Raw genomic sequence first — 12,435 nt, 5'->3', positions numbered from 1 at the left:
AAGGAGTTGAACCCTAGCTCTCGTGCATGCTAAGCAAGCACTCTACCAGTAGGCCAAACTCCTGGCCCAAATGCTTTCTTTTTAACCAGTCTTGGATCTTGAACTCAGGGCCTGGGCACTGTCTCTGAGCTTCTTTTGCTCAAGGCTAGCATTCTACCACTTGAGCCATAGCATCACTTCTGGCTTTTTCTGTCTATGTAGTACTAAGGAATCATGCATACTAGGCAAGCACTCTACCATTAAGCCATATTCTCAGCCCCAGAAAATACTTTATAAACATCCATAAGTAAAGATACTGTGTCAGGTGTGGTAGTTCATGTATGTAATCATAGCACTTTAGAGACAAAGGCAAGAGGGTCAGGAGTTTGAGCCCAGCTTATACAAGGAATGAGGTGGGAATGGAGAGAAGTTATTTCAAAAAAAAAAGAAAAGAAAAGAAATAATTAATTAATGGCATATCTGGAGGGCAAGTAATTCAAATCTAGGTTAAAATTCTGGCTCCTAATATTTTTGGGTAGAAGAAAGGTATCCTGTCTCTCAGGACTGCTTTTTGTTTTCCACAGTACTCATGTGGAAAGTGAGTAAGGGCATGAGTGAGGCTGGGTGAGTAAAACTTCTCTTTCCTGGATTTTACAAGAGCTATAGACCAAGTGGGAAAGCAAAACAACAACAACAACAACAACAACAACAAACATGGGAAAACAAAATGGGGTCCGCCCTGTCCCTTCGCAACTGGCACTTTATAAGAACTTTGGTGATTCAGGTATTTTCCTCTTTCCTTGTTCTTTTTTTTTGTCAGAGAATGGGACTTGAACAAGGTACCTGATGTTATCACCATTGGCTAGTACTCTACCAACTGAGCCACTCTTCCGATCATCATTCATGTCCTTGTGTCTCTCTGGGTATGACCAGATCAAAGCCCTAACAAAGAAGTACGAAGACTTATTTCCTCAGATTTGTGAGCTCTCCACAATACTCATCCAAAATAAAACATAACAACAAATAATTATGGCTGGGTAAAACAGTGAAAAATAATTAATTGCAGATGGAGTACGGCTCAAGTAGTAGAGTACCTGTCTATCAAGGACAAGGTCCTGAGTTCAAACCTCAGTACTGCCAATAAATAAATAAATACTCAAAAACCCCATTGTAAAACCCTAACATGTGGAATTCATTTTGGGGCCTCAATAAACCCACAAGTTTGAAACTTAATCATTTTTTAAAACAATGAGCTATACATCTGGTTCTTTTCCTCAAGGAGTCCTATTTCATCACTTAGTTATACCAAAAGAAAAAAACTGAAGAATTTTATTAAAAATTCCTACTCAGGTTTTTTATACAGCTCAGTTGCTTCCCATCATTCTCTTTTATCATGGCCACTGTGGGCACTTATCCTACCCAGTTTGTTCCAGAAGGTCTACTGGCTAAGTCAGAGGCCAGGTACCAACAGCTATAGACTTGGCTGCAAAGAGCTTAAAAGGAAAAGCTTCATGCAGTGCATTTCAGCTGCTTTTCATTCCCCAACCTTCAGTCCCACTGTATTTGCAATAAAGCATTCATTTTCATCCACTTGGGCTTTTTTTTTTTTGTCAGTCGTGGGACTTGAACTCTGAGCCTGGGCACTGCCCCGAGCTCTTTAGCTCAAGGCTACTGCCCTACCCCTTGAACCACAACCCCACTTCTGGTTTTCTGGTGGTTAATTGGAGATAAGAGTTTCTCAGACTTTCATGACTTTGAATCACAATACTCAGATCTCAGCCTCATGAGTAGCTAGGATTACAGGCATGAACCACGGTGCCCAGCGCTCCACTTGCAGCTAAGGGATAAAGACACAGCCTTTTGGCTGGCAGTACAAGCCTCTAATGCTCTGTCAGACTGAAATACAGTATGGGTCTTTTCCCTTCTATAAATAAAGTCCTTCATGAAGAACAGTCACCAGATTTAGGATCAGAAAACATCCTGCATCCTGGCTCTCTCCCATACAATCTTGAACAAGCCAGTCTACATCCATTGAAGTCTTTTTCTTTCTTTCTTTCTTTCTTTCTTCCTTCCTTCCTTCCTTCCTTCTTTCCTTCCTCCCTTTTTCTCTTGTGCCACTCCTGGTGCTTGTCAGAACTTGGACACTACTCCTGACCTTTTTGGCCCAAGATTAGCACTCTACTACTTATGCCACAGCTCTACTTCTGGATTTTTTGGTTGTTAATTGGAGATGTTTCATGGACATCCTGGAGAAAGTCTCATGGACTCTCCTGCCTAGGCTGGTTTCAAACCTTAAATCTCAGCCTCCTGAGCAGCTAGGATTACATGCCTGAGCCAATAGTGCCTGGCTTAATTTCTTCATTTATAAGAGAGTATAATAATGCCTGCCCTGATATTCTCATACAGCAACCTAATAAAGATAAGGGGAATGTATATGATGGTCTGAAATTACAAAATGCTGTAAAACATGCCACTTATCACTGTTGTTAATCCAGACTATTTTCTTCCTTTGCTTCAATGCGTATGGTCTCTAGATACACACTGCCTTCTCTACAATTGCCAGTGTTAAGTCTATGAATGCTCTCTATAATTTTCCTAAATGAAGGGAAACAAATACTGGAAACACTAAATCTCCTTCAAAAGAGAGCATGTTTGGTGGAAATCATGCCAGAATATACCTATACCAAGAACTCTATTATGGGAAATGGAAAAACAAATGGCATATACTTTCTCTCAAAATATGAATGAATGATGCATGAATAAGTGAATGAATAAAATAGCATGCAATGGGAAAAAGATTAGAGAAGGTTGGTTTTTTTTTAATTTTTGGAGGGGTTTGTTTTTGTTTTTGTCAGTCCTGGGGCTTGAACTCAGGGTCTGGGTACTGTCCTTGAGCTTTGTCAAGGCTAGCACTCTACTAGTTGAGCCAGATCACCACTTCCTTATTTTTTCTGTGGTACCAGAGAATCAAACCCAGGGCTTTGTGAATGTTAGACAAGCACTCTCCCACTAGGCCACACTCCCAGCCTAAGATTAGAGAACTTTTAAGTCTTTAAGTTGTATAACTCCAGGGCTAAGGGTGTGTGGCTCAGCAGTTGAACATTTGCCTGCCATTTGAAAGGCCCTGGGTCCCCAGTATTCAAAAACATCAGTAAAATAAAAATGTACAACCAATGGTAATGATAAGGCTACAGCATAAATCTGAGTCCACTAAGGCACATATCTTTGCTTTTCACACATGCAAACATTTCGCCCATTGAGAGTAAGAATAGAAGCCAGACAGGAACAGGCCTGAAGACCAATGGAATAGAACTGAGGACCCAGATATTAAACCACAGACCTATGGCCACCTAATCTTTGACAAGGGAGCCAAAAAAATAGAATGGAAGAAAGACAGCCTCTTCAACAAGTTGTGCTGGCAGAACTGGTTAAGCACCTGCAGAAAACTAAAGCTGGATCCTTCTTTGTCACCTTGCACTAGAATTAACTCCAAATGGATCAAAGACGTGGAGGTAAAAGCTGACACACTGAAAACTCTACAGGAAGGAATAGGAGATACACTAGGCCTCCTTGGCACAGGTCGAAACTTTCTTAATAAGGACCAAGAATCACAACAAATCAGAGAAAGGCTGGATAAGTGGGACTGCATTAAACTGCAGAGCTTTTGTATGGCAAAGGACATAGCTAGTAAACTAATCAGGAAGCCTACAGAGTGGGAGAAGATCTTCACCAACCAAACAACGGACAAAGGCCTCATATCTAAAATATATCAACAACTCAAAAAATTGAATCACTCCAAAACTAACCTCCAAAGTAACAACCATCCCATTAAAAAATGGGCCAAAGACTTAAAGAGAGTCTTCTCTGAAGAAGAAACAAAAATGGCCTATAGACACATGAAGAAATGCTCAACATCTCTGGTCATAAAAGAAATGCAAATCAAAACAACTCTAAGATTCCACCTCACTCCAGCTAGAATGGCCAGGATCAGGAAAACGAATGACAACAGATGCTGGAGGGGATGTGGCCAGGAGGGATCACTACTACACTGTTGGTGGGAGTGCAAACTCGTCCAACCACTATGGAAAGCAGTGTGGCAGTGCCTCAAAAGGCTCAACATAGAACTCCCCTATGACCCAGCAATTCCACTACTTGGCATTTACCCAACTATCCAGAAACAAGGACATACTAAACCCACTAGCACAACAATGTTTATTGCAGCACTATTCACCATAGCAAAGATATGGAACCAACCTAGATGTCCCTCAGTTGATGAGTGGATCAACAAGTTGTGGTATTTGTACACAATGGAATTCTATGCTGCTGTCAGAAAGAATGACATCGCCCCATTTGTTAGGAAATGGAAAGACTTAGAAAAAATCATATTAAGTGAAGTAAGCCAGACTCAAAGGAACTTAGGCTCAATGGTTTCCCTCATTCGTCATAATCAGTAGAAACCTTGGGCTCTACTAGCAGAGATTTGCAATAGAGCAAAATCTTGATACATAAGGACATATAATGTGAAGCTAATTAAAAGGACCTCCAGGATAGTGAAACAAAAGCCATATAATGAATGATTGTTGTCCTTAATGTACTATGTTGTCTCTCATCTCCTTTGCTGTCCCTTGTTATCTCATATTGGTATAGTATCTCACTTTGTTATCTAATATATTGAATTTATTTGTATTTGGATATTTGAAATTTGATAGGGAAGGGGGGAAAACCAAGACGGGTGGGGGGTGTGGGGGGGGGGAGGGAAACGGGTACCAAGACATGTGAAAGGGTATCAATGTATGTGAATTAACGCACCTTCTATCTGGCAAATATCATGTAACCCTTTTACTAATTACAATAAAAAAGAAAAAAAAAGAGAAACTAAAAAGAAAAAAAAAAAAGAATAGAAGCCAGGTGCTGTTGGCTTATGCCTAACTATACAAGAGTCTGAAATCTGAAGATTGTGGTTCAAAGCAAGCCTAGGCAGAGTTTGTGCTCCTCCAACTGATTTTAGATTACAGCCTCCGGCTATTTTTATGGGGTACAACCTTCCTTGTTTGGTAATTTTGATTTCATTTTAGTTCTCTGGGCTGTCCCTAAATTCATCCCTTTGGCCCAAATGGTATAATTTATTTCTCTTGATCAAAAGACCATCTTGCATAGTTTTTATTAAATGTTTCAGTGCTACTGTATGCACAGGTTGAGAACTGGCATGTATTGACAATAATGAACAAATTGTTTCTGTTCTGCACTTTTCTTGGGTGGGGAGCTTGTACTGAAACTAGAATCCTAGAGTTTCATGGAATTTCCTGCCCCAGATGACTTCAAACTGAGATCCTTAGATCTCAGCCTCCTGAGTAGCTAGGATAGTATGCATTATTTTGTAGCAAGTGCTTAGAAGGCTATATGCCTCTTTTTTTTTTTTTTAGTGCTGTAAGTTGAATCCAAAGTCTTGAGCACATTAGGCAAATGTTCTACCACCACGCTCTATCTTCAGTCTAGGAATGATGTTTTTAAAATGCAACATTTTCTAAAGTAATCTGAACCCACAAGAGTGAAAAAATATAGGGGGGGAGGGAAATGGGTACCAAGACATGTGAAAGGGTATCAATGTATGTGAATTAATGCACCTTCTATCTGGCAAATATCATGTAACCCTTTTACTAATTACAATAAAAAAATAATAATAATTAAAAAAAGAGTGAAAAAATATGAAGCTTTTTACCTAGAAACTTCCCATGGCAATGTAATAAAAATTAACACTGACCAAACTAACTCCTGTAGTCCATATATCCAATGACCTTTGAGGAATTCCCTATTAATGTGAATGGGGGGTTTTTTTGCTTCAAATCTGATATTCTGTAAGTCAGAATAAACTTAGAATGTCTGGTTAAAAATAGACCCCTATCAGAACATCACCACTAATCCACAAAAGAATCTGCCAAGAGATTTCAACAACAAGGGGCATATTGTAAGCATTTCTGTCCATCAACAAATCTAACAAATTGATTAAAATGCCAAAGGAAAAGAGGTGAAACTAAATAACAGGGCAAAGACAGAGAGGAGGGACTCACGGCAGTCTTTCTCATCTGCTCCATCGGAGCAGTCTCTCACATGGTCACATCTATACTCTCTTGGGATACAATGACCATTGGAGCAAGTCAGCTCATGACTTGAACAGGTTACCCCAGCTGTGAGGGAGAAAGGGAAAAACAGCACTTAGTTTATAATTGCCATCTGACACAGACTAATCTATTGACATTTATCTAATATGATTGAAGACATGGAAAACAAAGGTAAGAACACATATTGAACATAAAGTTCATAGAGTTAGATGCAGCAGACAGCTACCACCATGCTAAGTTGACAGTGCAAAAGCAAAGGAATTACAAAACCAAAAAGCCCAGTGTCTAGGCTAGACAATTGTGCTATGTTTAACATGTGTTGTAACAATGCATGGCAAGGAGAAGGAATACTACACAGTGACTTCCTTCATAACCTCGTCTAAAATAAGAATACTTGCCAAAGTGATAGCTGGTTTTTCAGTGTTGCTGGTTATTCCTGAAAGACAGGAATCTGAGAGTTCTTTGAGGTGTTTTTTCTTTATAGTAGTCTCTGGCTTATGAACTCGTTAACATTAATCATTTACCAGCTCAGCACTCATAAAGAACCACCCCAATATATGGATCCTATCTGTGACATAAAAGGTTTTTAGAATCCCCAAAACAGAAGATTCTTGTGAAATGCTTACGGCAATTCTGATGTTCATCTGAGCCATCCAGACAGTCATCCTCTTGGTCACACACCCACGAGTGAGGGATACAGCTTCCATCATCCAGACACTGGAAATAGCCCGTCTGGCAGGAGGAGTGGGCTAAAACAAATCAAAACAGGGCCTATTATGGCAAATGCCTGTCCTTTTACACCACCAACAGTACTTCCAAAGAATAGATGACAGTTCCTGCTCCATAGACATGAAAGCAAATAGTCAACAACCATTCTAGTAGGGTCTGCTAAACATTTACTGTCAGATAAGTCTCAGTCATGGCATCAAACAACTTAGTGACCCAGGGTAGTATAAAAAAATGAGATATAGGTATGCCCCCCAATTAAGAACAGAACTATTCGATTTCATTTTTAATTTCAGTAAAAATTAAGTGTGAGTAACATGCAGAAGTGAAAAAAATCCATGAGATTTGGAAACGCAGCAACTATTTACTATTTTTACAATTGACTTACCTTAGAATCCTTGGTAAATTCTCTGAATTTTAAGGTATGCATCATAAAATGGGGACTATATTCAACTCATGGTTTCTCATTTAAAAAATAAGTTAAATGCCAGTAATAGTGCTATGCAATGGTTGCTGTCATTATCAACACTGCTATTATGTTATTACTGAGAAGAGAAAAAGAAGAGTAGAGAAAAGAAGGGCCAGGAAGGAAGGGAAGCGGGGTGAGGAAAAGTGAAAGAGGAGAAAAAAATCCTGAACGAAAGCAGAGGATAAAAATCTTGCTTATGGGCCGGGAGTTTGGCCTAGTGGTTAAAGTGCTTGCCTAGCATGCATGAAGACCCGGGTTCGATTCCTCGGTACCACATACATAGAAAAAAGCCGGAAGTGGTGCTGAGGCTCAAGTGGTAGAGCTCTAGCCTTGAGAAAGTCCAAGGACAGTGCTCAGGCCCTGAGCTCAAGCCCAGGACTGGCAAAAAAAAAAATAATAATAAATAAATAAATAAATAAAATCTTGCTTATACAGTAACAAAGCTAAGGATTACATTTGCCTTCTCAGAAATCTTCTCCAGTGAATAATCAATAATAGACAATGACAGACTGTGTTTATAGGGTAAGGGTAAGAAAGACACTGACACAAACTAAGCCCCTTCTGAAAAAGGGAATGAAACTGCTATTGATGCCATCCACTCTCGACTCAACCCGTAGCTCTCAAAAGAATTCAGCCCAGACCTGGAATTCTCATCAAAGCCCAGATCTTCTGGATACTGCTGAACTCACCACAAGTCACTTGGGTTACCCAAAACAGACCTTACTCTGACTCATCCCCACTTACGGCAGCCAGTTTCATCTGTATTATCCAAGCAGTCTCTGGTCCCATCACATCTCCAGGCAGCAGGGATGCAACGTCCATTTCCACAGCGAAAATGTCCACTGTCACATTCTATGATACCCAAGAAACAGAATGACAGTTCAGAAAACTTCAAATGTTTCACTAAGGAAATTCAAATCCTGGATAAAAATGAAAAATTATTCCAATGAATACAGGCATGCACATAATTCATAAAATCTAGAAAAAATTTTCATAATGAAAACGTAAAATATTTGTTGAGAGGCTGTAAGAAGGTCCTTTACTGGGAATGAGAAGGGAACGCTAAGAGAGCATGGAAGAAGGGTGACATTTGTCCAAAAAGAAGGTCGGTTAGAGTGTACTTAGATGGAAACAGCAATTATTCATCTGATTCATATTACCTCTAGGTATTTGTTCTAAATATTTTTACTTAGAGAAAGGAAAGATGATGCACTAAGAGTTAAAGTTTTCTAACCAGAGAACTGGAGATCTAAGTACTAGAAATATTTTGATTGCAATATTATTTATACTTTTTTAATGCAAGTTCTCTATCTAGTAAGAGAAATACCCATTTTTAAACCAAATCTAACAGGTCATTTCCACAAATAAAAATATTTTATTGTATTATTTTTCTAAACTAAGCATGCCACCAAAATATATTCCCAGCATGAAAATATATTTTAAAGCAAAATGAATTTTTCAGCCTCAACTAGAGTGCACACATTTCGCCCTAAAAGTTATCACATCCCCAAGTGGCAGTGACATCCCCCAATGTCACTGGAAAGAGAGTGTCACTGGAAAGAGAGTATCACTTAAGTTCATTCAATTTTCCTCTAAGTTTCCCCAAATATCTGGTCAGCAATCTTCCCAAGCATTGTGAGCCAAATAGGAAATTTCTTTAGTGAACAGCCAATACCAGCCCAACTTGGAGAAGACTCAAAATTATCCTTTCACAAACCCAAAGGATAGAGGAATCATTTTCAGAGTTGGACAAATAATTTTATTTCCTCGCTCCCATAAAAGCATTCATGCTAAATTGTCCACTTTGATTTTTGGCTAATGAACTCCAAATTAGGTAAATACACAGATCAATTACCTACTCCTAGAATAAATAAACAATGAGTTCTCTGACTTGTGTAAATGCAGGCATATGGACAGCGTGACATAAACATAGTGAAGTGATCTATTCTAGGGAATATAGGCTACTTTGTTCATGGAATGTTCAAATCTGATTGTCTGGTAGTGACATCCTGATTTATAATGTATGCTGCAAATGGTCAGAAACTTCACTTGGCTAAATGGTGGTACCGGCTGGTACAGGAGTACATACACCCAAATACCTCTATAGACTAATGCAGGATGGTGGTTGGTGGTGCGGGTCTGGGGTTGGTGGTGCAGGTCTCTTATCAACTACCTTTAAAACACAACAACCTCCCTTGCAAAAATGCCCCTGAGGAATGTACAAATTCACTCTGGAATCCCAGAACTTCTCATTGGATTTTGTTCTACAAAGCAATATTTCCATGGGAGATTAGGGGCTTCAGAGGTTAAGCTATTAACACAACATACATTAAATCACTTTTATCAATGAGGTCTATTGTTAGTAAGCCAATGTAATACATTTGTCTCCCTTACTATCTAATCACTGTGATTGAAAAATTATAACAACCATGAAGGCTAGTCTTCTTATAAAAACTTCATATTCCTGCAGGATAAAAAGCACAAACTTAGAAACCGAGTTTCTAGAAGATAGTTTGCAGGACACTATACTGCCTGCTTTGAAAATACATAAAATTACTGCAAATTCTTAAGCAACTTCTATTGCAAATCAGATTGAGGGGGCAGGTTGTTTTTGTTAAAATAACATTTGCAGCACACATTATAAATACATCATGGAAAAAAACACAAAATAGAGACCCCAATTTCTTTTTAAAACACCTCAAAGCCAGTTGCTTAAATCACACACACACTGAAAACTGAAACTGACTGGAAATGCTGTAGTTAAGTAACTCTTTATAGGCTGGTTTTCGCTTTATCTCTCAATCACTCCATTATCTAAAGTCATGCATCACATCCAGTTTACTCAATTTATCAAGAGATCCATAATCATTCATTTGTCAGATTCACCTTTTCCATGGTAACTTCCTTGCCTGTTCGAACTCCAAAATGACCACTGTTTAGAAATATCTCCCCAGAAAAAAACAAACAGCTATTTTATCATTACTGGGTGGCCTCTCAACCAGCCAAAACTGGTGTCAGAAGCTTATCATTCATTCTATTATAAAGAAACTATGTGTTGTTTAAAAAACAATAGTCAGAAAGTCTAAGTTAGATCTGATAACCACTGCAGGTGGCTTTGATTTCAGTTGGTTTCAATATACATTATTTTCTGTTTTCAGTAAGTAGCTTTTTAAATAAGTAGTGTTTTAAACAAGCCTTGTAAAGGTTAATATCAATCCTCATAATAAAAGCCCATGAGATATACAAACACAGAAATTGAGGCATAGAACAGCTCTGTAAATTGCCCATGATCAACCAGCAAGAAAGTGCAAAGCCGAGATTTGCATCTGCCAGTTCTGTGCCACCATCCATACCACATTGACCTTGTGTCCCCTTCCTCTAGAATCATTTTCTCTTCTACTAAATTCAAGTACCAATGCAAAATTTTGATTCATTTTCCAAATTTGCCTTGCATATTGACTAAGTTTATTCATTGGACAGATGGATGTGGAATCCATCTCATTCATACTTTGGGTGGAGAACAAATTACTCAGCAACTGATATTGCAATTAAAAAAAAAACTTGAAAAACGGAAAATTTTCTGACAATGAAAGTGACAAAAGGAAATTAAAAATAAAAGAATTTTGATCCATTCAAAAAAATTATATCAATTGTTTCCCAAATCTTACAGAGCTCAAATGTAGTGCGTGTGTGTGTGTGTGTGTGTGTGTGTGTGTGTGTGTGTGCTAGTACTGAGGCTTGAACCTGGGGCCTTGGCACTCTCTTTTAATTTTTTTGCTTTACCACTTGAACCGCAGCTTTACTTCCAGCTTTTCTGTAGTTAGAGACTTTCCTAGCCAGGATGGTTTCAAACTTTGATCATCAGATCTCAGCCTCCTGAATAGTTAAGATTACAGGTATGAGCCATCACAGCCCAGATCAAATGTATTTTTTAAGGAGGTTTGGGATAATCTTTTTTAATAAATAGCCATATCCCATACTTCCAGGTAAATTATTGGACTAAGAAGGTGAAGATAAGCTGTGAGGGTAACAGCTGGTTCTAAGAGGAGGGAGCAGTGGCCTGGGTCCAAAGCAGAGAATAGCCCTGGATTGAGAAGCTCATTTCTCTATCATTTTCTGCCTCTGGCACAGTGCGGAATACATACGGTAGTTAATACATATTTATCAGGCAATAAACACTCCTCTTTATAGAAATCAGTTGTTTGAAATCTTTATATGTCAGATATCAGAACAGACCATGGATATTAAACAGAAATATCTTAAATCTACTGGAAGAAAAAGAAAAACCAGAAAAATCAAAAATAAAAAGACTTCACTGAAGTTTTTGAAGAGATAATTACTGCATCATATTAATAACAGCTTCATTCTCGTCATCTTTCCTTGCTAGTTTCTTTCACACACACCCACAAATTCTCTTCATGGAAGAGAAGGGTAAATGGTAGTCAATGGAACATATTCAAAGGTGACTAAGGGTAGTTTCTATGGCAAAGTCTGTTTTTTTGACTAGAGCCTGATAATAAATGCCACCCCTTCTGAAGTCTCAGCTCCCTCACTAGGTAGGTAATGCTTTTTTTTTATGTGTTTCTTTTTTTTCATATATTTTTTATTGTAGTTAATAGAAGGGTTACATGATATTTGCCAGATATTTGCATTAATTCCCATACATTGATACCCTTTCACATGTCTTGGTCCCCATTTCCCTCCCTCCCACCCCCACGCCTCATCTTGTTTTCCCCCGTTCCCTATCCAATTTCAAATAACCAAATACAAATATATCCCATATATCATTACAAAAAATAAAATAAACCACATTATAAAATCACTGAACTAAAAGAAACAAGCATAAAGTTATTCAAAATTTGTCCATAATTTTCTGTGCTTTCTGGGCATAATGCTTATCATTTTGGTTTTGAAAAGCATATTTTTTTAATTTTTTTGCCAGTCCTGGGCCTTGAACTCAAGGCCTGGGCACTATCCTTGGCCTTTCTCAAGGCTAGAGCTCTACCTCTTTACCATAGCACCATTTCTGGTGGTTTTTTTCTATGTATGTGGTACCAGGGAATTGAACCTGAGTCCTCGTGCATGCTAAGCAAGCACTCTACCACTAGGCTAGAACTCCCAGCCCTGAAAAGCATATTTTTA

The 12,435-nt window shown here is 38.5% G+C and overlaps 1 protein-coding gene across 1 annotated transcript in view; it reads right to left on the bottom strand.

Moving 5' to 3' along the window:
* Positions 1 to 12,435, bottom strand: part of Lrp2 (LDL receptor related protein 2) — a 176,277-nt gene that overhangs the window by 138,386 nt on the left and 25,456 nt on the right. Inside the window, exons 2-4 of the mRNA XM_090342693.1 lie at positions 8,038 to 8,145; positions 6,725 to 6,847; positions 6,048 to 6,164 (exon numbers count right to left, since the gene is read on the bottom strand). Coding sequence (XP_090198819.1) covers positions 6,048 to 6,164; positions 6,725 to 6,847; positions 8,038 to 8,145 — 348 coding nt within the window. The remainder of the gene's footprint in view (positions 1 to 6,047; positions 6,165 to 6,724; positions 6,848 to 8,037; positions 8,146 to 12,435) is intronic.

This window comes from Megascapheus bottae, chromosome 12 (assembly GCF_031878675.1).
Source record: "Megascapheus bottae isolate mThoBot1 chromosome 12, mThoBot2.hap1, whole genome shotgun sequence".
NCBI classification, from domain to species: domain Eukaryota; kingdom Metazoa; phylum Chordata; class Mammalia; order Rodentia; family Geomyidae; genus Megascapheus; species Megascapheus bottae.
This window is presented reverse-complemented; position numbering and strand designations above follow the sequence as displayed.